At 38.5% G+C, this 24,763-nt stretch overlaps 1 protein-coding gene across 6 annotated transcripts in view; it reads left to right on the top strand.

Moving 5' to 3' along the window:
* CNOT10 (CCR4-NOT transcription complex subunit 10) overlaps positions 1–24,763 on the top strand; it is a 76,268-nt gene that overhangs the window by 17,409 nt on the left and 34,096 nt on the right. For all 6 annotated transcript variants that reach the window (XM_041734458.1, XM_041734459.1, XM_041734456.1 and 3 more), the window contains exons 4-11: positions 4,104–4,254; positions 6,341–6,483; positions 7,291–7,377; positions 8,824–8,907; positions 10,548–10,665; positions 15,555–15,704; positions 17,250–17,452; positions 22,570–22,691. In XM_041734458.1, the coding sequence (XP_041590392.1) occupies positions 4,104–4,254; positions 6,341–6,483; positions 7,291–7,377; positions 8,824–8,907; positions 10,548–10,665; positions 15,555–15,704; positions 17,250–17,452; positions 22,570–22,691 (1,058 nt within the window). The remainder of the gene's footprint in view (positions 1–4,103; positions 4,255–6,340; positions 6,484–7,290; positions 7,378–8,823; positions 8,908–10,547; positions 10,666–15,554; positions 15,705–17,249; positions 17,453–22,569; positions 22,692–24,763) is intronic.

Genomic DNA, 24,763 nt, shown 5'->3' with positions numbered 1-24,763 from the left:
GTTAATTAATAACAATAATTATGATGATGATGATTAGGATCACATAGCAGACATTTATTGCTTATGATGGAACAAGATCCTGCTAAGAACCTTGTGTGCAGCATCTCATGTATTCTTCCCAGTAGTCCTATGAAACAACTACTATAAGTTTTCTCATTTTACAGAAGGAAAACTGAGGTACACATAACTTGTATAAATTGTCCAAAGACACAAAGCTCTTAAATGAAAAGAGCTCTATCAACTCAGTCCTGTTTGACTTTATGGACTATTCTTCTGATTACTGCATCATGCTGTAGACAGTTTTAAAGTATCTCCCTCATAAGTGATACAGTTAGAAATAAGTCACCCCGGGAAGCCTGGGTGGCTCTGCAGTTTAGCACCGCCTTCAGCCCAGGATGTGATCCTGGAGTTCTGAGATCGGGTCCCACGTTGGGCTTCCTGCATGGAGCCTGCTTCTCCCTCTGCCTGTGTCTCTACCCCTCTCTCTCTCTCTCTCTCTGTATGTGTCTCTCATGAGTAAATAGATACAATCTTAAAAAAAAAAAAATAACTCACCCCTTCAGGCTCTTTGTAATTTTTTATAAGAATGAAGCTACTCTACGGTATCACCCTAAACATGGTGTAGTTAGAAATAAGTAACCTGTTCAGGCTCTTCCTAATTCTTTACAGGAATACTTTTTTTTTCTTTTGGAAGATTTATTTATTTATTCATGACAGACATAGACTGAGAGAGAGGGGCAGAGCTACAGGCAGAGGGAGAAGCAGGCTCCTGGTAGGGAGCCTGATGTGGAACTCGATTCTAGATCCCGGGCTCATGACCTGAGCCAAAGGCAGGCGCTCAACCACTGAGCCACCCAGGCATCCCTACACGGATACTTTTTCAACCCTATTACAATTCTTCAATGAAGGGATGCCTGGGTAGCTCAGAGGTTGTGCGTCTACCTTTTGGCTCAGGGCATGATCCCGGTCCCAGGATCGAGTCTCACTTCGGGCTCCCTGCAAGGAGCCTGCTTCTGTTTCTGCCTGTGTCTGTGCCTCTCTCTGTGTATCTCTCATAAAAAGAATAAATAAAATCTTTAAAACAAAAAACAATTCTTCAATGAAAATGAGAATAAGAGGAGTGCTTGGCTGGTTCAGTTGGTATAGCATGCAACTCTTGATCTCTGGGTTGTGAGTTAAAGCCCCAACTTGGGTGTAGAGACTATTAAAAAAAGAGAAAATGAGAATAATACTCAGTGTTTATCAAATATTTAATGTGATTCCAAATTCCATATTAACTGCTTTTTATGTTTTATCTCATAATCCTCACATTCAAATCCTGAGATAGTTGCTTGTTATCTCAGTTGTAAAACTGAGGTTTAGGGAGCCTAATAATTTTAATTACATAGGCTGGAAGGGGAGGAACAAGATTTGAACCAGACTTTCTGACTTTTTTTTTTTAAAGTAAACTCTACATGTAGGATTCGAACTCATGATCCCAAGATCAAGAGTTGCACACTTTACAGACTGAGCCTCCCAGGCACCCTCAGACCTTCTGACCTATGAGCCTGTTTTTGTAACTACCCCAGTCTTCACAAATTTATATGACTTCACATTTCATTATTTCTCTAGTCTTATTAACCGTGACTTTATCTGGAGCTCCAGAATCAAAGGAAAGATGATGTTTGTGGATATCTAGTACACTTGTCGATATGACCCCATAGACTGTGTCTTCCAGGGAACATTTATTTGGTCTTTGAGTACAAGTTCATCCTTAAAAACCTTTTCTAGGAAAAAAAAAAAAAAAACTTTTCTAGAGTAAGAGATTCCTGCAAACTTCCTGGTTTTTTTTTTCTTTTTTCTTTTTCTTTTTTTTTTTTTTCAAACTTCCTGTTAAGCAAAGAAAACTGCTTTTTGAAATGCTTTAACCAGCCTTTAGTCTTTTTTTTTTCTTTTATTCTTAATGAGGCTGGTTCAGTAATTCCCCTCATACCACCCAAATCCCTGTATTTCCTAGAAGTGTTTGTACCTGTGTTCCCTAGCTTTCTTTATTTTTTTTCCTAGCTTTCTTTAAATCACACTTCTGTTCAGAGTCATATCCTTGGCATAGTTACATAGCTTTATAATCTATTCCATTTTTCTTGATGTTTTATCTCATTTAACGAGTAATTTTTGTTCTGGCTAGAGTACTTACTAGATGTTTTTGGTAAGTTGTAGAAATTGTGGTTGTTGGGACCCCTGGGTGGCTCAGCAGTTGACTGTCTGCTTTTGGCTCAGGACGTGATCCCAGGGTACCAGGATCAAGTCCCGCATCAGGCTCCCTGCATGGAGCTTGCTTCTCCCTCTGCCTCTCTCTCTCTCTCTCTTTTCTTCTCTCACTCTCTCTGTGTGTGTCTCTCATGAATAAATAAATAAATCTTTTTTAAAAAAGGAAAAGAAAATGTGGCTGTTATTTATGTCATAAGCTCAACCATTTTTTTAAACCAAAATTCCTTAATTTGTCCCCTTTCTGGCTAATAATTAACCCTTTCTTAGCTCATTTTTTTTCTGTTACATTACTATGAAGAAGTATTGTCTTTCTTTGGAAATTGAGTTTTCTCTAAAGAGACTGTTTTTAGTGACTTGGTAAGTGAAGATTATACAGAATGTGCAAACTCAAGGAGATGCAAGAGCTTGTGGTCTGAGAGGACCAATTGTTAACACTTGAGTACTCCTGTCAAGCGCACTGTGTAGATGACTGAAGTCTGCAGATGTCTGATTACAAATCAGTCTGTCATGGACCTTCCGGTTCCTTGCTGTCAGCCAAACCAAGGTTGTTAAGTTCGTCATGTATATCAAAGTCCCACTGCTTAATTTAGGGAAGTGTCAGCCTTAGAGTTGATTGCTTAATATTGCTCAATAATTTGTCCCAATCTTCGGTGGCCCCTGGGTGACGACGGTTGGGCATCCAACTCTTGTTTTGGCTCAGGTTGTGGTCAGGGGCTCAGAGCTCAGTGCCTTGCCTGCTTCGGACTCTCTCCCTCGCCCTCTGCCCCTCCCCCCTGAGGTCCTTCTTGCTTACTCTTTCTCTTTCTCTCAGTCTCTTACTCTCAAGTAAGTCCTTAAGAAAATAATTTATTCTAATCACAGTAGTGGCAAAGAAAGATTACTTTTAATATAAATAGAATTCCAGTTTTGAGTGTTCAATGAAATTACAGAATGGTTGCAAAACTTTATTAAAATGCAAAGTATTGTGATTTTTTTTTTTCTGGGATTAGATGTAAATGTTAGTTTTAGCAAAGCCTTTATTTTATTTTATTTTTTTAGTTAGTGGGAACAAAAACCTGAACTTAAGAAGAAAATCAGAAAATATACTTCCTAGCTGTAAAGTCTTCAGCAAGATAATTAAGCTTTTTGTGCTGGTCTCTTTATTTATAAAATGCAAATGATGATGATATCTATGTCCTAGAAGTATGATAAGGATTAAATGAGGTATTTTTTATAAAAGGTTTAATGTAGTAGGCCTGGCACATAGCTAAGTAGTTAGCTATTGTTTATTAATATTTAAATTTTTTTTTAAATTTTATTTATTCATGAGAGACACAGAGGGAGAAGCAGATGCCCTGCAGGGAGCCCTATGCAGGACTCGATCCCAGGACCCCAGGATCATGAGCTGAGCCAAAGGCAGATGCTCAACCACTGAGCCACCAGGCACCTCTAACATTTAAATTTTACTTTAGTTTTTACAAAATGGGATCCAGCTAATGTATACATAGTGCATAAAACAGTGCATATGGGAAAGGTCTTTTGAGTTTTACCCACTCCCAGGGAGGCTAGAAAGTGAGGATCCAATTTGGAAGCCATGTTGGCAGTTAAAACATTGATGATATCTTCACAGTGGCAAGGAAGAGACTTATCTTGCCTTGTGCTAGGCACTACATAAAGTCCATGAAAACGTCTTACCTAATGGAATTTTATTATGAATAAAATAATTTTTAATATGTGAGAATAATTAAAATCTAGAGGTCCTGTTAAAAATGTGGAAAAATTCAGAGTTGTTTCTATTTATTCATATAGATTCTTTCATTTTTGCTCTTTGTTTTCTTACTGTTGTGAGAACATATTCTTTGTTGATTGTTTCATAGGTCCACTCAGCTGTTGAAGAAATGGATGGATTAGATGATGTAGAGAACAGCATGTTGTATTACAATCAGGCAGTCATTCTTTATCATCTGCGGCAGTACACAGAAGCGATAGCAGTTGGTGAAAAGCTTTACCAGTTCATAGAACCTTTTGGTATGTTCTGTCAAAATTTTTCTGTCGAAAATTTCCCTATTTTCAGGGAACCTGGGTGGCTCAGTCAGTTAAGTCTGACTGAGCCTGACTCTTGATCTCAGCCCAGGTCTTGATCTCAGAGTTGTGAGTTCAAGCCTAAGTTGGGTGGGCATGGAACCTGCTTGGGATTCTATCTCTTCCTCTGCCCCTCTCCCACTATAAAAAAAGAATTCTGTATCTTCTTATACTTGCAATGGCCTCTGGTACTTTTACCTAATTAACCTAAATCAGGGAATTACTTGTTACTATTTATAAAAAAAGAAAAAAGCTATGTCAGATTTTCTTAATAGCCAGAAAAGATAAAAATGACATTACTTTTAGATGAACCTAGGTTTTCTTTCAGCATTTCCTCCTCACTCTATTTTTAAAAACAACTGTTAGAAATGATGTTTCTTGGGATGCCTGGGTGGCTCAGCGGTTGAGTGACTGCCTTTGGCTCAGGGCATGATCCCAGAGTCCCAGGATCGAGTCTCACATCGGGCTCTCTGCATGGAGCCTGCTTCTTCCTCTGCCTATGTCTCTGCCTCTCTCTCTATCTCTTGTAAATAAATAAATAAAATCTTTAAAAAAATGATGTTTCTGATTGGAAAGATTTAGTGATTTTTGTCTGCTCTTTTTACACTACCTAGTGTACCCAATCTTGTTACTTGGACAATGTATTAAGGAGTATTTGGGGATGTTAAGGGACAATTTTTTTTTTTTTTTTTTTTTGTCCATTGTCTCACTGACATTTTTGTGGGTAATTATAGAATTATAGAATAGATAGTACAGACTATCTTAGCGTTTTTTATATCTTAATTAGCTTGCAGTTACTAGCCTTGAGTAAGTATAGTAAGAAAGGTGAAGGCAAAGGAACAAAGAGGGAGCAAATAAAGTAGCAAAGCCTGACTCAGGAAATGGTTGTTAGGGCTGTTTGTTTCCAACTCACAATCAGTCAGATTTCAGTTGTGATTCACATTTTTGTCTTTTTCTTACATTACTTTCTTTTGAATTTAAAACACTAATGCCAGTTCCTGATTTATAAATACCTGATTGCTGATTAGTCCCCACAGGACAAGAGGTAGAGTGTGATGGCACCTCTGTGGGGCTTTAGAAGAGTTACAGGATCGCCTTTGCTGTCAACTGGTTGAACAGCTGCTTACTATGGATCTAGGGAGGCATTTTTAAGATACTCCTCTTCTGTACTGTGGGTGTGGTGGCTGGGCAGATTGGGCAGGAGAAATACCCGTGGTGAAGATGGTATAACTTGTGACCTTTCTCTATAAAACTAGAAATCAGAATTCTACTTCTAGGATGACACAGATGTGTTTCCAAAAAGCTGGGGGTTTTGTTGGTTTTTTTGTTTTTAAAGTAATCTCTATACCTAAGTGGGGCTTGAATTTATGACCCTGAGATCAAAGTCACATACTCTACCAACTGAGCCAGCTGGGTCCCCCTACAAAGCTGGTCTTTAGGATTTCTGAAACAATTCATCAAATCCTATTAATCTATATTGTGGCTGAGTATAGAATATAGCAACCAACTAGATAGAATTCAATTTTTTTTTTTTTATGATAGTCACACACACACAGAGAGAGAGGCAGAGACATAGGCAGAGGGAGAAGCAGGCTCCATGCACTGGTAGCCCGACGTGGGATTCGATCCCGGGTCTCCAGGATCGCGCCCTGGGCCAAAGGCAGGCGCTAAACCGCTGCACCACCCAGGGATCCCGTAGAATTCAAATCCATTTTTCTTAGGGGGCGCCTGAGTGGCTCAGTGAGTTAAGCCTTTGACACAGGTCATGATCCCAGGGCCCTAGGATAGAGCACCGTACCACACCGGGCTCCTGTTCAGTGTTCTGCCTCTCTCCATCTACCTCTTCCTCAGCTTATGCTCTCTCTCTCTCTCTCTCTCTCTCTCTCTCTCTCTCTCAAATAAATAAGTAAAATCTTAAAAAACATAAACAAAACTTAGTCTTTGCTCTTTAGAACTTTTTGGGGAGGAGTGGTCTGGTATGTTTGCTTCACTTTGGATTATAACTTTTCTTTTCCTGTTTCTTTTCCCCCAGAAGAAAAATTTGCCCAGGCGGTGTGTTTTTTGCTTGTAGACCTTTATATATTAACCTATCAAGCTGAGAAAGCTTTGCATCTTCTTGCTGTCCTAGAAAAAATGATATCACAGGGTAACAATAACAAAAATGGGAAGAATGAGGTAAGTGTTCTGAGGTGATCAAAGTTTATGGTTAATATTTGGGGTTATTAAATATTTTAACAGCTTTATTGAAATATAATTCACTATACAAAATGGTCATTATTGTTAATAAAACCATAGGATTACATACTTGAAAGTGGCTAAGAGACATTGTGAAGGATAACTAGGAGTCTAGCATATGATGTTGGTAGTGTTTATACCAGAGAAAGTTTTTAAGAAGGGACTGACATGGGGGTGCCTGGGTGGCTCAGTTAAGTGTCTATCTTCAGCTCAGGTCATGATCCCAGGGTCCTGGGTTGAGCCTTGCCTGCGTCAGGCTCCCTGCTCAGCGGAGAATCTGCTTCTTCCTCTCCCTCTGACCCTGTCTTTTCTCTCTCTCTCTCTCTCTCTCTCTCTCAAATACATAAATACAAATCTTTAAAAAAGAAAAATGTGGGCTTCAAAAGGTTAAAAAAGACAAAAAAGGGAACATGATCCGTTCTGGGTTTCAGAAAGATAATCTTGAGTTTTGCCTGAGTACAATCCATGCTTTCTAAACCTGGCATATCATTATATTCAATGGGAGCTTCTCAAAAGTAGTTTGCTCCAAACAAAACAAAACAAAGTAAGTTTCCTGTTACTCATTCCAGACTATTATACCTGAATCTGAGAGTGAGACCTGGGATTCTGTAGTTCGAAAATGCTTTCTAGAGGATTCAGATTAGCTCCCTTGGAAACTACTGATTTAAATTATGGTGAAAAATATATATATATAATGGTAAAATATATATATATTTAATTTTGGTTAACTTTGTTTTACCACTACAGACTGGTAATAACACCAACAAAGACGGATTTAATCATAAAGCTGAAAGTGGAGCCCTAATAGAAGCTGCAAAATCAAAGATACATCAGGTAGCATACACTCTAAGAGAGATTTTATTATCATGTATATTTACTAATAGTTATGAATGATAAAGAATGTGATAAATCGTTGAAAGAAGTAAATAATTCGAGGCATGTATGTTTGTTTAGCTTTGAAGTATTGTAATTTAAAAGCACATTTATTCTTCTGACTATATTTGCCTAAAATGATAATGCAGTATCTTTCAATTTCTTGATAAGAGATTGAGAGAAATGGCCTGGGAATGTATTGGATGATAAAATCAGTTTGTAGACTATTAAAATTCATTCTTTTTTTTTTTTTTTTTTAAGATTTTACTTATTTATTCATGAGAGACATACAGAGAGAGGCACAGACACAGGCAGAGGGAGAAGCAGGCTCCATGCAGAGAGCCTGTTGTGGGATTCAATCCCAGGACTCCAGGATCATGCCCTGGGCTGAAGGCAGGCACTAAACCACTGAGCCACCCAGGGATCCCAAAATTCATTCTTAATTAGCCACGTGCAGATAAAAATTGATAGGAATTATAGAATTACTGAAACACTATATTGTGCATCTAAAACTAATACTGTACATTAATTATACTTGAATTAAAAATAAATGAATTTGGGGGTTGGTCCCTGGGTGGCTCAGCGGTTTAGCACCTGCCTTCAGCCCAGGGCATGATCCTGGAGACCCGGGATCAAGTCCCGTGTCGGGCTCCCTGCATGGAGCCTGCTTCTCCCTCTGCCTGTGTCTCTGCCTCTCTCTCTCTCTGTGTCTCTCATGTATAAATAAGTATTTAAAAAATAAATAAATTTTTTAAAGCTTAAAGTTGTTAGGATTTTTGTGTGGAACTTAAATATAAATTTTATTCTACCACATTTTTTTTTTTGTTTGTTTTTTAGATGTTTTTTATGAGTATAATAAAAATAGATTAAGATAATTTACAACCTGCTTTTGTCAGTACCTGGTATAACCATGTTGTAAACAGATAGGGTTGAATTTCCTTTTAACTAGAAAATAAGACTGCTTCAGCATGTGTAAATCCATCATAGTCCTGGGGTACCTGGGTGGCTCAGTGGTTGAGCGTCAGCCTTCAATCATGATCCTGATATCCTGGGTTCTGAGTCCCACATTGGGCTTCCCACAAGGAGCTTGCTTCTCCTTCTTCCTATGTCTCTGCCTCTCTCTCTCTCTGGCTCTCATGCATGAATAAATAAATAAAATCTTTTAAAAAATCCATCATAAGGCAGCCCCGGTGGCACAGCAGTTTAACGCTGCCTGCGGCCCGGGGTATGATCCTGGGGACCTTGGATCAAGTCCCACGTCAGGCTCCCTGCATGGAGTCTGCTTCTCCCTCTGCCTGTGCCTCTGCCCCTCTCTCTCTCTGTGTGTCTCTATGAATAAATAAATAAAATCTTAAAAAAAAAAAAAATCCATCATAGTTCTCACATACTCACATTTTCCTTTGATAGTATAAAGTGAGAGCTTATATCCAAATGAAGTCCCTGAAAGCATGCAAAAGGGAAATCAAGTCAGTGATGAACACAGCTGGAAATGTAAGTTTCTTTTTGACTTTTTTTTTCAATTTGTAATTTTTATGTCCTAAAACTATCTTATTTGTACAATAAGTGTTTGTCAGTTTTAAATTATTTTAGTCTCTTATAGTGTATATTTACCACTAGATACAAACCTTGACATTGAGTTGTGAAGTGGTGATCATACTGTGTCTATAATTTAATACTTTCCTCACTTAAAATTAAACCAAGCATTTCTCCTTGGCGTATAGTCCTCAAAACCACCATTTTAAATACTTAGTATTCTGGGAGTAGTTTATCATAATTCGTGTAAACATTTACTATTAGACACTTCAGGATTTTTTTAGTTTATACTCAGAACATTTAGTAAAGATGAACAGTTCATCTGTAGCCCAAACCTGCCCTTTTCCAGTGATCTTTGGCTTGACAATAACTTCAGTTTGACTAAGCTAGACTATTTGAGATAAGCTTACTCCTTCTTTCCACTCCCTCTACCCCACTCCTCCACTGATACGTAATTTTTTAAGACTGTGAAAGGAAAAGACAGAATTGTGAACATTCTTGATGCTTTTAGGAAAACTGTTAACTTTAAGCATGAAGGCATAAAGAGATACAGTTTGTAATAGGAATAGTTCAGGAAAATTGACCCTCAAAATCCTAGACAGGATCCAGATTAATCCCTGGGTCAGTACTCAAGTGATTTTTGATGAAAACAAATTGTAAGCAAGGTCTGAGAGGGTAGACTTGAGGCTAAGAGGGAAAAGCCTAACTAGCCAGCCAACCATTATCAAAGCTTTTTTGAGACAAAGACATGATCCCTGCCTTAACAGAAGCCAGAGTCACAGGGGAGAAACAGGAAAATAAATATTGTAATGCAGGGTAGAAGTAGTACCTAAATCAGGAGGTACAGAGCAAAGCAAGAACAAGGACTTAGAAAAAAAGCCTGTAGCTAAGCTAAAGTGAATAAATGATGAGACCAGGATTCCTCATGTCCTCTTGGTTGGATGTTCAGTGTGCAAATCTTTGTAGGCAAATGCATTCTAAATAGGAACTATACAGGTGATCCTCCACTAGGAGGATGCTTAGGGGAAGTGAAACATGATTTACCATCCAAAATCTGATTTTTGTCGCAGGAAGATTAGCTCTCAAAAATAAGGCATTCTGTTAGGCAATACTTCCATCCATAGAATGACACCTTTTTTTTTTTCCTATTTGGGAAAGCATTGAATGATTGTTTGTATCCCTTTGGGTTCTAATGAAGGTGCATTTGTACCCTAAAAAATATGGGAGACTTCCAGTCTCTCATAGTCATTGAAGTAAAGGGCCTAGTTAAATTGGTTTTCAGTTAGTAGTATAATAGGTGAAGACAGTCTTGTGTTCTTATATACTGTATGTATTTTTTTAGGCAGACTCTTAATTCAGTTGATAAGGTGCTCTCTGATAAGTTTAATTTTTTTAGATTGTGAAAGCAAGGAAAAATTTTGAGACTATAGTTTTTTTGTGATCACGACTTAAATGATTCATTTATGCTCTTCAGGACATGCCAGTATAGCAGTATGATTATGATCTCTCATTAGGCATCTGAAAACAAAATATAAGCAACTCTCCTTTTCTTTTTTTTTTTTCTTTCTTTTTTTTTTTAACTCTCCTTTTCTTTACAGTCTGCACCCTCTCTGTTTCTTAAAAGCAATTTTGAGTACTTAAGAGGCAATTATCGAAAAGCTGTGAAGCTATTAAATAGTTCAAACATTGCTGAGCATCCAGGATTCATGAAAACAGGTAAAAGAAAACGTGAAATTCTGGTATTTTCTTCTTGTCCTTCTGTCTTTTGTTGTTTCCTACAGTGCTCTTCAATGTGATTTTTGCTAATTTTTTTACATGTAATGTTTTTTCTGCTGCAGAAAAATCTTGAAATTTATTCTATTATTTCCATTTTATTTATTTTATAGATTTATTTATTTAGTGTGTGTGAGCAGGGGTAAGGGGGCAGAAGGGGAGAGGGGGAGAGTAGCAAACTTCCTACTGAGCACAGAACCTGGGGCTCGGCCCATCCTATGCTATGACCTGAGCTAAGCCAAGAGTTGGATGCTTAACTGAGTCACCCAGGTGCCCATATTTGTTTTACATTTTATTTATTTATTTATTTATTTATTTATTTATTTATTTATTTATTTATTTATATGATAGTCACACAGAGAGAGAGAGAGAGAGAGGCAGAGACACAGGCAGAGGGAGAAGCAGGCTCCATGCACCGGGAGCCCAACGTGGGATTCGATCCCAGGTCTCCAGGATCCACTGCGCCACCCAGGGATCCCCTGTTTTCCATTTTAGAAGAAGCCTCACTTCTTTTACTTTTCTTTCCCCTCATTGTATTCGTTTTCTTCTTTCATTCTTTAAGATTTTATTTGAGAGAGGGGGAGCATGAGCAGTGAGGAGGGAGAAGCAGACTCCCTCCACACTGAGCAGGGAGCCCAATATGGGACCCAGTCACAGGACTCTGGGATCATGACCTGAGCCGAAGGCAGATTCTTAACCAACTGAGCCACCCAGGCACCCCTCATTTTATTTTTTAATACTAGCTTACAAATTAGATCCAATACGTAGGTACTTGGGCTTTTACTTTGTGAAATGAGACGTTTTAAGAAAATGAGTTGATAATGTTTATACTTATCCCTTTTCTCCCATAAAGCTGTGAGCATATGATGATTTTTTTTGCATATGATGATTTTTTAGACTATTAACTATGTCAAAAATATTTCAAAAAAATATTTTTATAAAGTTAGGAAAAAAATTATTATTTATTTTCTAATTAGAAAGTTTTAATGAGGGACACCAGGATGGCTCAGTCAGTTAAGCACCTGAATCTTGATTTTGGCTCAGATCATGATCTCAGGATAGTTGGATGGAGGCCTACATTGGGCTCCGCACTGGGTGTGGAGCCTGCTTAAGATTCTTTCTCCTCGGGGCAGCCCTGGTGGCTCAGCAGTTTACCGCTGCCTTTAGCCCCGGGGCCTGATCCTGGAGACGCAGGATCCAGTCCCACGTCAGGCTCCCTGCATGGAGTCTGCTTCTCCCTCTGCCACTGTGTCTCTGCCTTTCCCTCTCTCTCTCTCTCTGTCTCTCATGAATAAGTAAATAAAATCTTTAAAAATAAATAAATAAAAATTAATAAAAAAGAAAGAAGGTTTTTATTTATTTTTTAATAAGAAAGAAGGTTTTTAAAAATAAGAATTCATGAGAGATACAAAGAGAGGCTGAGACACAGGCCAGAGGGAGAAATAGGCTCCCTGTGGGGAGCCCAATGCGGGACTCAATCCCACGACCACCAGGCGTCCCAAGAAAGAGAGTTTTAATGGATTGCTTAATACTGGGACACCTGGGTGGCCCGGCAGTTGAGTGCCTGCCTTTGGTCCAGGGCGTAATCCTGGAGTCCCAGGATCGAGTCCTTCATCAGGCTCCCTGCATGGAGCCTGCTTCTGCCTGTGCCTCTGCCTCTCTCTCTCTCTCTCTCTCTCTGTCTCCCATGAATAAATAAATAAAATCTTTTAAAAAAAATTTGCTTAATACTGTTGGAAAAACAAAAGGTAAAATTTGGGGCTTTAAGTTCATATCATTGCTATTTTTTGGAGAGAAAGGAGGAAAATCCATTTATTCAAGAAATGAAGTAAAACTATTGAAAATGCTTTACACCAAGTTTAAAATGCAAAGGATGGAAGTGCCTGGGTGGTTCAGTTGGCTATGCGTCTGACTCTTGGTTTTGGCTCAGGTAATGGTATCAGTGTCGTGAGTTTGAGCCACATGTGGTACTCTGTGCTCAGAATGGAGTCTGCTTAGACTTCTTTTCACCTCTCCTCCCCCGCTTATGTGCCTGCCCTCTCTCTTTCATTCATTCATTAATAAATAAATAAATAAACTCTTAAAATACAAAGAATGAATAAGTTTTTGGGTAATTTTTATTTTAGATTCTATTCAGATACAAAGAACACACTTGCAGACATACCCACTGCCCCCAGCCCCTTTGCCTGTTCTGTTCACTGGGTTGTAAAAATGGAGAAAAGCAGTTTGTTCCACTATAGTTTACTTGGATATTCTGTCTGAGTACCCATTTTTAATTCTGAATTTTCATTTTTGCTGTTTTTATTGTCATAATTTCCCCTCAGAGGCCCATAATACCCAAACACTGAAATGATCTTTCATGCTAAAAATTCAGTATCCTTGAGAAAATTTTGCTTAGGACTGTCTTGATGCAGTTTTCAGAATCAATATTGTCAAGCTCTACAGTGGAGTGAGGAGCAGGACATGCAATTGACTAGTCAACAGTTAAGATGATCTAACGGGGGATCCCTGGGTGGCGCAGCGGTTTAGCGCCTGCCTTTGGCCCAGGGCGCGATCCTGGAGACCCGGGAACGAATCCCACTTCGGGCACCCGGTGCATGGAGCCTGCTTCTCCCTCTGCCTGTGTCTCTGCCTCTCTCTCTCTCTCTCTGTGTGTGTGACTGTCAAAAATAAATAAAAAATTTTTTAAAAATCTAACGGGAGATTTTTATGCAGTAATTATATATTTTATATATTGATATTTTTATAGTTATTAATTTTAAAATATTTGTTCTTGGGATCCCTGGGTGGCGCAGCGGTTCGGCGCGTGCCTTTGGCCCAGGGCGCGATCCTGGAGACCCGGGATCGAATCCCACATTGGGCTCCCGGTGCATGGAGCCTGCTTCTCCCTCTGCCTGTGTCTCTGCCTCTCTCTCTCTCTGTGACTATCATAAATAAATAATAATAATAATAAAAGAAAATAAGTCTGGAGAACGACAAGAATTCTAACTGAATTCCAATCATGAAATAAAGTATGTTTAAAAAAAAAATTAAAATATTCTTGTATGTAAAATTTAGTTTTTGCTGTTGATAAAATACACTTATTAGAGAAGCTCTGGGAATAGAATGTTTCTTAAATTGTTGACAGTGCCACAACCAGAGGCAGCCTCCTTTAAATATGTTAGTATATTTCTTACTATCTTGCCCTGAAGCCTAGTTTTGGTCTTTTTAAAAATCATTGCTCAATTTTAAAGCACATGAGAAGAAAATTAGATTTTAGTATTAAGCTTTGGATATCCTGAGGTTTTTTTTACGATTTTATTTATTCATGAGAGAGACAGCGAGGCAGAGACGTAGGCAGAGGGAGAAGCAGGCTCCTTACAGGGAGCCTGATGTGGGACCCCATCCCGGGACCACGCCCTGAGCCAGAGGCAGTTGCTCAACCACTGAGCCACCCAGACATCCTGAATAACCTGAGTCTTAATTTTGTCAGTCTAGTCCAGCATTTTATATCATTGAGGAAAAGATGGACTCATTAGGTTCTTTTGGAGTATTTGAGAAGCAGTTTAGAAGAAGAAAACTAAAGCTTGGATTGTTTTCATTATTCCATAAGAAAGCCCAGAGAAACGAAGTGTTGAAATATACAATCATAAAAGCAGCTAAAGGAAACTTGAATATTTTAATTTGGGGGAATTGATTAAATATTATCCAAAATGCAAGAACCATAGAGTTTAGAAAAGACGACTAAAATTAACCACATAATCATGTAAAATTTGTTTATCATTAAACACCTACACACTGAAGCAGGTCACAAGACAGATCACATGCTGGCATTGGAAATATTTGAAACAGATGTGACAGAAGATTTCTATAACATACTAACAGGTAACCAATAGGAAAAACCTCTGTAACCAAATTAAAAAATAGATAAAAGAAAGAAGCAGCGTGTACATTACAGGATAAGAAGTATAAATGCCTAATAAGCATGAGAAGATAGCTGCTCAGCATAATAGTATTTATTTTTTTTTTAAAGATTTTATTTATTTATTCATGGCAGAGAGAGAGAGAGGCAGGCAGAGGGAGAAGCAGGCTCCATGCAGGGAACCTGATGTGGGACTCGATCCCGGGCCTCCAGGATCACACCCCAGGCTGAAGGTGGCGCTAAACCGCTGAGCCACCTGGGCAGCCCTGGTGGCGCAGCAATTTAGTGCCGCCTGCAGCCCATGGCGTGATCCTGGAGATCCTGGATCGAGTCCCGCATCAGGCTCTCTGTATGATGCCTGCTTCTCCCTCTTCCTGTGTCTCTGCCTCTCTCTGTGTGTCTCTATGAATAAATAAATAAATAAAATCTTTAAAAAAAAAAAGAGTTAAAAAATAAAGAAGTGTGAACTGAAAGAACAGTGGAGACTTTAACAAGCAAAAGCAGGAATTTATGTATTCTGTTTTATGCATTCCTGCTACTCATTAATATGTTGCCATAGTAAATGTGTCCATATATACTTATTCTGTCCAGTTTCTACATAATATTTTTTGTGGACAAAATACATATAATGTTACTAAGAAGTATTTTTTGTCCTTTGCACTATTGTATCATTTGCCTATTATTAAAAATTAAATCAGAAAAAAGATTAAGCAGGGTAACCAAATCAATGGGTAGGGTTGGTTTATCACCTAAAACAAAGGATTTTAAAAGTAAAGGCGCTTACAGAATTTTCGCATGTCCCAAATTTCAGGTGCCTTGTAAACTTTTCTATAAGGATTAGGTGGAATTGCTGTTTCATTGACAGTTCTTGTGTGGCATGTATCAACAGTAAAATTTTAGGATAGATTTGTTTGTGGTTTTTTTTTTTCAGGTGAATGCTTGAGATGCATGTTCTGGAATAATCTTGGTTGCATTCATTTTGCCATGAGCAAGCACAATCTGGGAATTTTCTACTTTAAAAAGGCTTTACAGGAGAATGACAATGTTTGTGCACAGCTGAGTGCAGGCAGCACTGATCCAGGTGAGCCCATTGCTGGGGGATAGTCATATTTTTCTACTAGAGGAGAGCACAATATTAAAGAGCAAGCAACTGAGCACTGAGTGATATATAAAATTGTTGAATCACTGTATTGTATACCTAAAACTAATATAATATGGTACAAAAATTATACTAGAATTTAAAAAGTAATTTTTTCTAAAAGAATAAATAGAAAAAAAAAAAGAATAAATAGGTAGATAGTGATCAAGTGTCTGGTCAAAATGCATCCGTATGTGCCTACCTACAGTTAACATTGACCCTGATCAACAGGTTTATTTAAAAAAAAAAAAACAAACAGGTTTATTCGAGATTTTTAGTAAATAATTGCTACTTCAAATATTAAGGAAATTTAAATTACATTCACTTTTTCATGGACTTGAAAATCAGTAATCACATATGGTAATGTTATACAGCAAAATATGTTGCTAAGATTTCTCGACTGTGCTAAACTTTGTTTTGTTTTGTTTTGGTTTTCTTTTTTCTAAGTAAGCTATAAACCCACCCTAGGGCTTGAACCATGACCCTGAAACTCACATGCTCTACAGACTGAACCAGCTGGGCACCCCTAGTTTTATTATAGCTTCTTTCCAAGGTTTCACTATAGGCAGCACCTGTCAATCTTTTTTATTTTTCTTTTTTTTGCACCTGACAGTCTTTGAGCAAATTCCTAAAGTCTATAACTTTATTTATTATTCATATGGTATGGATGCTTGACCTGGAATGCTTAAAAGCAATTATTTAGCTTTTTTAAATTAAAAAAAAAACTGATGAAAAATGCATCCAGAATCATAAGTAGTCTTATTTTATTATAGACTGTGAAACTTTGAATAAGCAAGTGAACCATAGTCATTGTGGGTATTGGTATATTAATTTTTATTTTCATAGTAAAGTTCCCTGAACCCTCACCAACATTAGCTAAATACTTCTGGCTAAGGCAGCCCAGATGGCCCAGCGGTTTAGTGCCGCCTTCAGCCCAAGGTGTGATCCTGGAGACCTGGGATCGAGTCCCACGTCGGGCTCCCTGCATGGAGCCTGCTTCTCCCTCTGCCTGTGTCTCTGCCTCTCTCTCTCTCTCTCTCTCTCTCTCTCTCTCTCTCTGTCTCATGGATAAATAAATAAAAATCTTAAAAATACTTCTGGCTAAGAAAAGCACATGACATAAAATGGTTAACTGAAATTAAAGTTTAAAAAAAGTGCAGTCTTCTAAAAAGGTGGAAAGATGGTTTAAGATTCATAGGAGTCAGTGGGTCCTCTCTCTTTTTGCCTTTCTGGACCATTGTTGCCTGCCTGAGGAGCTAGCAAATGAGAAGAGACTTCTCTGGCCACACCAGCACAGACAACTGAGATGACTCTGGAGAATATTTGTGAGGTTGGGGACGAAGGTCTTCACTGGTCAAGAGCTATTACAACTTCACACTGGGGTCATTGGTATTAAGTAAGATAGTATTTAAGTATTTAGTGGAATAAATGTTTTCAATGTAACTGTTACTTTAATGATTTTCTTTCTTACCTAATTTGTATCATTAGGCAAAAAATTTTCAGGACGACCTATGTGTACATTACTAACCAACAAGAGGTATGAGTTGCTGTATAACTGTGGCATTCAGCTTCTTCACATTGGAAGACCTCTTGCTGCCTTTGAGTGTCTGATTGAAGCTGTTCAGGTTTATCATGCAAATCCACGCCTTTGGCTAAGGCTGGCTGAATGCTGCATTGCTGCAAATAAAGGGGTGAGTGCTCCTTGGGTATCTTTTTGAACCTATACTGTGCCCCCAACTTGTTACATAGCAAAAAATATTTGGAAACATACAAGACTTCATTCCCTTTTTAATTCAGGGAATTTATAAACTGTTCTTTAAAGATTGGACAAAGGTTTAGTTTCTTAAAGTCATTTGTTAACGTTCTGGTTCTTAAAGTATAGCAGCCTGTATCAGCAGGCAGATTAAAGAGGTGAAGCCAATTAGAGGGTTGTGCCTGCTGGAATAGAGGTCTGCTAGCTGCTATTGGCTCCTGGGGCAGGGGCCATATCATCTATCTGCTGGTGTGAGTGGTACATGCCGCAGATAGAGAAGGACTGATACCAACACCATGAATGTGGAAAGAACTGTATGACACTGCATTTCCTTCAGTGCCTAGGCACTTTACTTTTGATTCAGTGAATGGTTCAGGATTATCAGGCTGTCTCTCTCACATCTTTGTCCACAGTGACTGTGAGAAATAGGCCAGTTTACCTGGGTGTCCTTGCATATGATATCTGCATGTGATGGTTGGTGGAAACCTTGGGAATCTCAAGTGGGGAGTGGTCAGTGAAGGGTAGGAGACAGGTTGTATCGGAATTACCAGATGCCTGTATTACCCCGTTTCCTGCCCACCCCCCACCCTTGCTGCACCTTTGGCCATGTAGAGATTGGGAGGTATGGCACCTAAGATTTGCCTGCCATAGATGATATAGATGTTTATGTACTCCTACTGCTGAACAGCACTTCCTGAGAAACAGCTGCAAAAACTACCATTGAGAAGTATGTTTGCCTGGTAGTTTTCAGACGATACTTAAAAGTAGTTTATGATTTGGGTATACCACTAGGGAAAGAGATAAGTGGTATCTTTGAAGGGCTTTAATGATTTATTTAGTTGTAATTTGCCTTTTAAAAGACAACTTTCTTGGGGTGCCTGTGTGGCTCAGTGGTTGACCATCTGCCTTCCGCTCAGGTCATGTTCCCAAGGTCCTTGGATCGAGTTCTGCATCGGACGGACTCCCCAGGAAGCCTGTTTCTTCTGCCTATGTCTCTGCCTCTCTCTCTGACTCTCTCATGAATAATAAATAAAATCTTTTTTAAAAAGTAAAAGACAACTTTCTTATTGGATAATTCTTAAATTACCTGACAGTTCTAGGGAGTATTTATACTTTTTTAAAAAATAGGGGATCCCTGGGTGGCGCAGCAGTTTGGCGCCTGCCTTTGGCCCAGGGCGCAATCCTGGAGACCCGGGATCGAATCCCACATCAGGCTCCCGGTGCATGGAGCCTGCTTCTCCCTCCGCCTGTGTCTCTGCCTCTCTCTCTCTCTCTGTGACTATCATAAATAAAATTTAAAAAAAAAAAAAAAACAAAAAAAACTCTAGGGGAATCCCTGGGTGGCTCAGTTCTTTAACACCTGCCTTCAGCCCAGGGCATGATCCTGGAGACCCGGGATCAAGTCCCACATCAGGCTCCCTGCATGGAGCCTGCTTTTTCCTCTGCCTATGTCTCTGCCTCTGTCTCTCTCCTCTGTGTCCTTCATGAATAAATAAATAAAATCCTTTAAAAAAAAAATAACTCTAGAAATCGCTTATTCTCTTTAATCCATTCATGAATTTAAGTGTTGGAGGCATCTCATTTGAATAGTTACTGGAAACCAGGGGATTATTATATCTTCCAAAGAGTAGAGAAATACAGTAAGGTTTTTAATATTTCTTTTTAAAATACTTATTTTTAGAAATAGTACTTTTAGGATTGTCTTCATTCTGTGGATTTTATTATGACCCCCCCCCCGCCCCATTTTATTCTTCAGAATTCTAAATTTCTAATTTTTAAAAAATGGTAGGGGTGCCCTGGATGTCTCAGTTGGTTGAATATCCAACTCTTGGGTTCTACCTATATCATATCAGGGTCATGGGATCAAGCCCAGCCTAAGGGCTCTGCACTCAGCTGGGAGTCTGCTTGGGCTTCTCCGTCCTCCTGCTCACATGCAGTCTCCCTCTCTCTCAAGTAAATAAATATAATCTTTTTTTTTTTTTAATGGTAGGGCAACCCAGGTGGTTCAGCGGTTTACCGCCACCTTCAGTCCAGGGCATTATCCTGGAGACCCAGGATCGAGTCCTACATCAGGCTCCCTGCATGGAGCCTGCTTCTCCCTCTGCCTGTGTCTCTGCCTCTCTCTCTCTCTCTCTCTCTCTCTCTCTCTCTCTGTGTCTCTCATGAATAAAATCTTTAAAAAAAAAATGGTAAAGATGACTTGATTGCCATAATTTGGTGAATCTCAGAATATTCAATTTGTGCTACAAATAAGGAATTTGTCAAAAATAATTAGCTTTTGTCTATGCTTCTCCTTCTAAAAAGGATCTGAAGTGTCCTAAAAGACAGTAAAAAACAACCCCCAAAACACTCTTGAATAAAACCAGAAAGCAAAATCCCAATTGTAGATATTATATTGTAGATTATATTATAAACTCCAAATAAAATTCCATAGAATGTATATCGTCAATAAAGAAGGAATACTGAACAAAGCAGTTTGCACCTTCAGAAATAACATTTTTGAATAAAAAGAACCAACTTAAGTTTTAAGTTTGTGATGCTAAGGAGATGATTTATGTCCTGTTTATCTGGCACATTGCTTCAGACTGCTTTTGGCAAAAGTAGGGCTTATGCTTACTTGGCTAGGTTAATATATGAGAGAAGATCTGCTAATCATTAAATATAGACAATTGTAGGGAGCATATTTAAGCAATTTAAGGGAAGGCTACTGAAATTCAGATATGTTGAGTGCTATTTGTTATGGCACTGTAAAGTAATATTTTAATTGCAATTCTTTTTTTTTTTTTTTTTTTAATTTATGATAGTCACAGAGAGAGAGAGACAGAGGCAGAGACACAGGCAGAGGGAGAAGCAGGCTCCATGCACCGGGAGCCCGATGTGGGATTCGATCCCGGGTCTCCAGGATCGCGCCCTGGGCCAAAGGCAGGCGCCAAACCGCTGCGCCACCCAGGGATCCCTTTAATTGCAATTCTACATCATGATTAATCTGACACACTTTTTGCCTATTGGTGTATTATTGAAAGTATACTTTATTATTGTGGATTTATAGTTCCATCCCATCTTTGTTTTCATCTGTCGCATCTTTAAATCTAGCCATCTGATCAGCTTGTGTTACCTTAAGGATCAGGAAAGAATATATGGATGAATCCTTATAAATTTATTACCACCACTAGGAAAAGAAGTCAGAATGGAAGTCCCTCCCAGTAATGGATCAGAATATCCATTTTCTGTAATTTTTCATTAATATTGCTTGGCTGCCTCCTCAGCACAAAATTTCCAATCACAGGGGCACCTGGGTGGCTCAGTGGATTAAGTGTCCAGCTCTTGGTTTCTCCTCAGGTCGTGATCTCACAGTGGTAGGATCAAGGCCCGAGTTGTGCTTTGTGCTCAGTGTGGAGTCTGCTTCAGATTTTCTTTCCTTCTCCCTCTCTCTCAAATAAATAAAATATTTTTAAAATTCTTCCAAACAGAGCAGTTTTGTATTTTTTTAAGCATGTTGTATTTTTTAAGCATTATGTAATATATTCTGTTTCAAATGAATATGCAAGTGAACCCTTGTTTTATTAGAAGTCATAAATAGAAGTATAACCATAATAAACTTAAAGTAGGAGCAATAAGTAACAGTACAGAAACATTGTGCTTAGAGAAGGACTTTTTTGCAGGGCAGAGTTTAGCTCTGCAAGTTCGTATGAATTGGCTCCAGTTTATTCCTGCATTATGAGAATCTGTCTGACTATAAAATGATAGTTGGGAATCCACTTGCAGACAATTCCAGGACTTTGAAAGGAAAGATAAAGGCAGTTTGGACACTGTCAAGTTCCCATAGTAAGATGATGCATCTTAGTGAAATATCCCAAAATACTATATATATGTAAGGAACTTTACATTCCATAAAATGTATATTTTCAGTTTAATGTTTTCAGGGCTTTAAGGATTTTAATTTCCTAGAAGGCGAGAATTGTGCCCATGTTAATTTTAACATATAGCTTGTCTGAATTTATAAGTTGTTGACCATTTAATGTTTTCAATAAGAAGGACAAGATTGGGGCGCCTGGGTGGCTCAGTACCGTGTCTACCTTTGGTTTGGATCGGGATCTCAGGGTCCTGAGATCACGGCCCCATGTTGGCCTCCCTGCTCAGCAGGGAGTCTACTTCTCTCTCTGCCCTTACCTACCTCATGTTTGCTCACTAGCTCACTCTCAAATAAATAAAAAAAAGAAGGAGAAGAACAAGGTATGTGTTTCAGAAGGCAGAGTTGCTTCCCTTTTTCGCTGAGTTTTTGTGGCTCTCTTATGTTTCCTTACTCTGATGTCAAAGTGCCCTTAATATGCAGCATGGTCCCTGGCATGTAGAATTTTTTTTTTCTAAGATTTTATTTTTTTTTTTAAGATTTTATTTATTTATTCATAAAGACACACAGAGAGAGAGAGGCAGAAACACAGGCAGAGGGAGAAGCAGGCTCCATGCAGAGGGCCTGACATGGGACTCGATCCAGGGTCTCCAGGATCACACCCTGGGCTGCAGGCGGCACTAAACTGCTGCGCCACCGGGGCTGCCCCATGTATAATATTCTAAATAAATCATTCTAAATAAACGCTTGAGTCAATCTTGATTTGCCTTTTTTCCTTAGCATAACCTTAAACGTGACACCTGGGTGGCTCAGCGGTTGAGCCTCTGCCTTCACTTCAGGATGTGATCCCGGAGTTCCAGGATTGAATCCCACATCAAGCTCCTGCATGGAGTCTACTTCTGCTCCCTCTGCCTGTATCTCTGCCCTCTCTCTATGTCTCATGAATAAAGAAATAAAATCTTTAAAAAAAATAAATAAATAACCTCGAACTTCATAATACAGTATAGCATGCATCACAGACGTCTAGGTCTATGTACTAATTAACTACTCCTCTTCAATACAGAACCTATTTTCCTTTATCACCAAAACTCCACATTGATGGATCTTAGAAACTTCCTTGGTTTAACTGGAGAAATATTAGATCATTTTTCACATCCTGTCTTGTAATTGCATTAAATTAATTGGAAATCATTTGTATTTTGTAGACTGCTGAACAAGAAACTAAAGGCCTTCCAAGTAAGAAAGGAATTGTACAGTCTATTGTTGGTCAAGGCTATCATCGTAAAATAGTTTTGGCATCACAGTCCATACAGAATACTGTATATAAGTAAGTATTTTGCAAAGAGAAAATATAGATACTTCATATTGTCTCACATAATGTTATTTTTGTATAAGAACATACTTAAGGGATCCCTGGGTGGCACAGCGGTTTAGTGCCTGCCTTTGGCCCAAGGCGCAATCCTGGCGACCCGGGATCGAATCCCACGTCGGGCTCCCGGTGCATGGAGCCTGCTTCTCCCTCTGCCTATGTCTCTGCCTCTCTGTGTGTGTGTGTGTTGACTATCATAAATAAATAAAAATTTAAAGAAAAAAGGAAAGAAATTTAAGAACATACTTAAGACTTACCATTTTATAGGAGAAACCACTTTGTAACTGGCTTTTATTGCTGCTTCTAAAAATAGATGCCCATAAAAAAAAAATAGATGCCCATATATACGTTCGCAGTGAATATTACCTGACGTAGGATTTCAGTTTATTACATCTATGCTGAAACTGTCGATGCCCTAAGAGACCCTGCTCTATTCAGTACCATTATTCAAAATGTCCAGAAGAGGGCATCTTGATGTTTCCTTTTTATGCAATTTATCACTGATGCTTTTCATTTAGGTATTTTCTTTTCTTTTCTTTTTTTTTTTTTAAGATTTGTTTATTCATGAGAGGCAGAGACATAGGCAGAGGGAGAAGTAGGCTCCCTGCAGGGAACCCAATGTGGGACTCCATCCTGGATCCTGGGATCATGCCCTAAGCCTAAGGCTGACCCTCAACCCCTGAGCCACCCAGGTGTCCCTCATTTATGTATTTTCTTATAGTCCCTAAAGCTAATTTGTAGTATTTGGAGAGAACGGTACTAATCCGTAAAAGTAACCAAAGCATTAAAAAGCTGTCACATGTAAACTTTCAGTTGAATAACTTTTAAGGGGCAGCCCTGGTGGCTCAGGGGTTTAGCGCTGCCTTCAGCCCAGGGTGTGATCCTGGAGACCTGGGATGGAGTCCCATGTCGGGCTCCCTGCACGGAGCCTGCTTCTCCCTCTGCCTCTGTCGCTGCCTCTCTGTCTCTCTCTATGTCTCTCATGAATAAATAAATAAAATATTTTTTTTAAAAATGAATAACTTTTAAGTATGAACATCTTTATCTTGTATAAAGATTCTAATTTAGAGTTGCTATTATTTCTAAAGTAGTAGGCTTTGTAAAAAAATTGCTGAATTTTTTTTCTTTTCCAAAAAATAAAATTGTTATAATAAAAGTTTCCCCAAAGTTTTAAAATAGTATCTGGCACACAATATTTTGGTCTTAATTTATAATGCAGACTTTTTTCTCAAGACTTAAGGTAAAGAATCATTTCCTACAACTTCAAAATTATTACTACTTTCCGGGACGCCTGGGTGGCTCAGCAGTTGGCTCAGGGTGTGATCCTGGGATCCGGGATCGAGTCCCACATCAGGCTCCTTATGGGGAACCTGCTTTTGCCTCCTGTATCTCTGCCTTTCTCTCTCTCTCTCTCTCTCTCTCTCTCTCTCTCTCTCATGGATGAATGAATGAATAAATGAATGAATGAATGAATGAATGAATAAATAAATAAATAAATAAAATCTTTAAAAATATATATATTACTACTTTTCACTTTTTTTCCTAATAAAGTTTAGTGTGGTGTGTCAGACCAATAGAAAGTTACATAAAATCTCAAAAAAAAAATTATAAGACAAAACTTAAAAATTAAGCATTTTCGAAAGCAAGGATCAACCAAAATAAGGCTCAGATGTGAAAATCTACTTCCTTTCTTTCCGGTTCTTTCTTTCTACACTTGCCCCAGCCCTCAGTACAATTTTCCTTGTCTATTACTCTTCAGTTACATTAACATCGACATTGCAGATAACCTTCAAGTTGGTTGCTGTCCTTAGTCCCATTCCTAGAGATACAACTTGTATGATGTGTATACTTGCAATCTATTATTCATACATTTTACATTTTATATGTAATATTTAGGATTTAGGTTCTTTAGGATTCTCATAATTGCTTATTTTCAAATTTCTACCAATCGGCAAATTTTCATTTATAATTATATCAGTTTTATTCCTGATAATTGAAAAGTCTTATTTATTTTTAAATTATTTAGCTAA

The sequence above is a fragment of the Vulpes lagopus genome, chromosome 19 (assembly GCF_018345385.1).
Source record: "Vulpes lagopus strain Blue_001 chromosome 19, ASM1834538v1, whole genome shotgun sequence".
Taxonomy (NCBI): Eukaryota; Metazoa; Chordata; class Mammalia; order Carnivora; family Canidae; genus Vulpes; species Vulpes lagopus.
The sequence above is the reverse complement of the archived record's forward strand: the minus strand, read 5'-3'. Positions and strand labels throughout refer to the sequence as shown.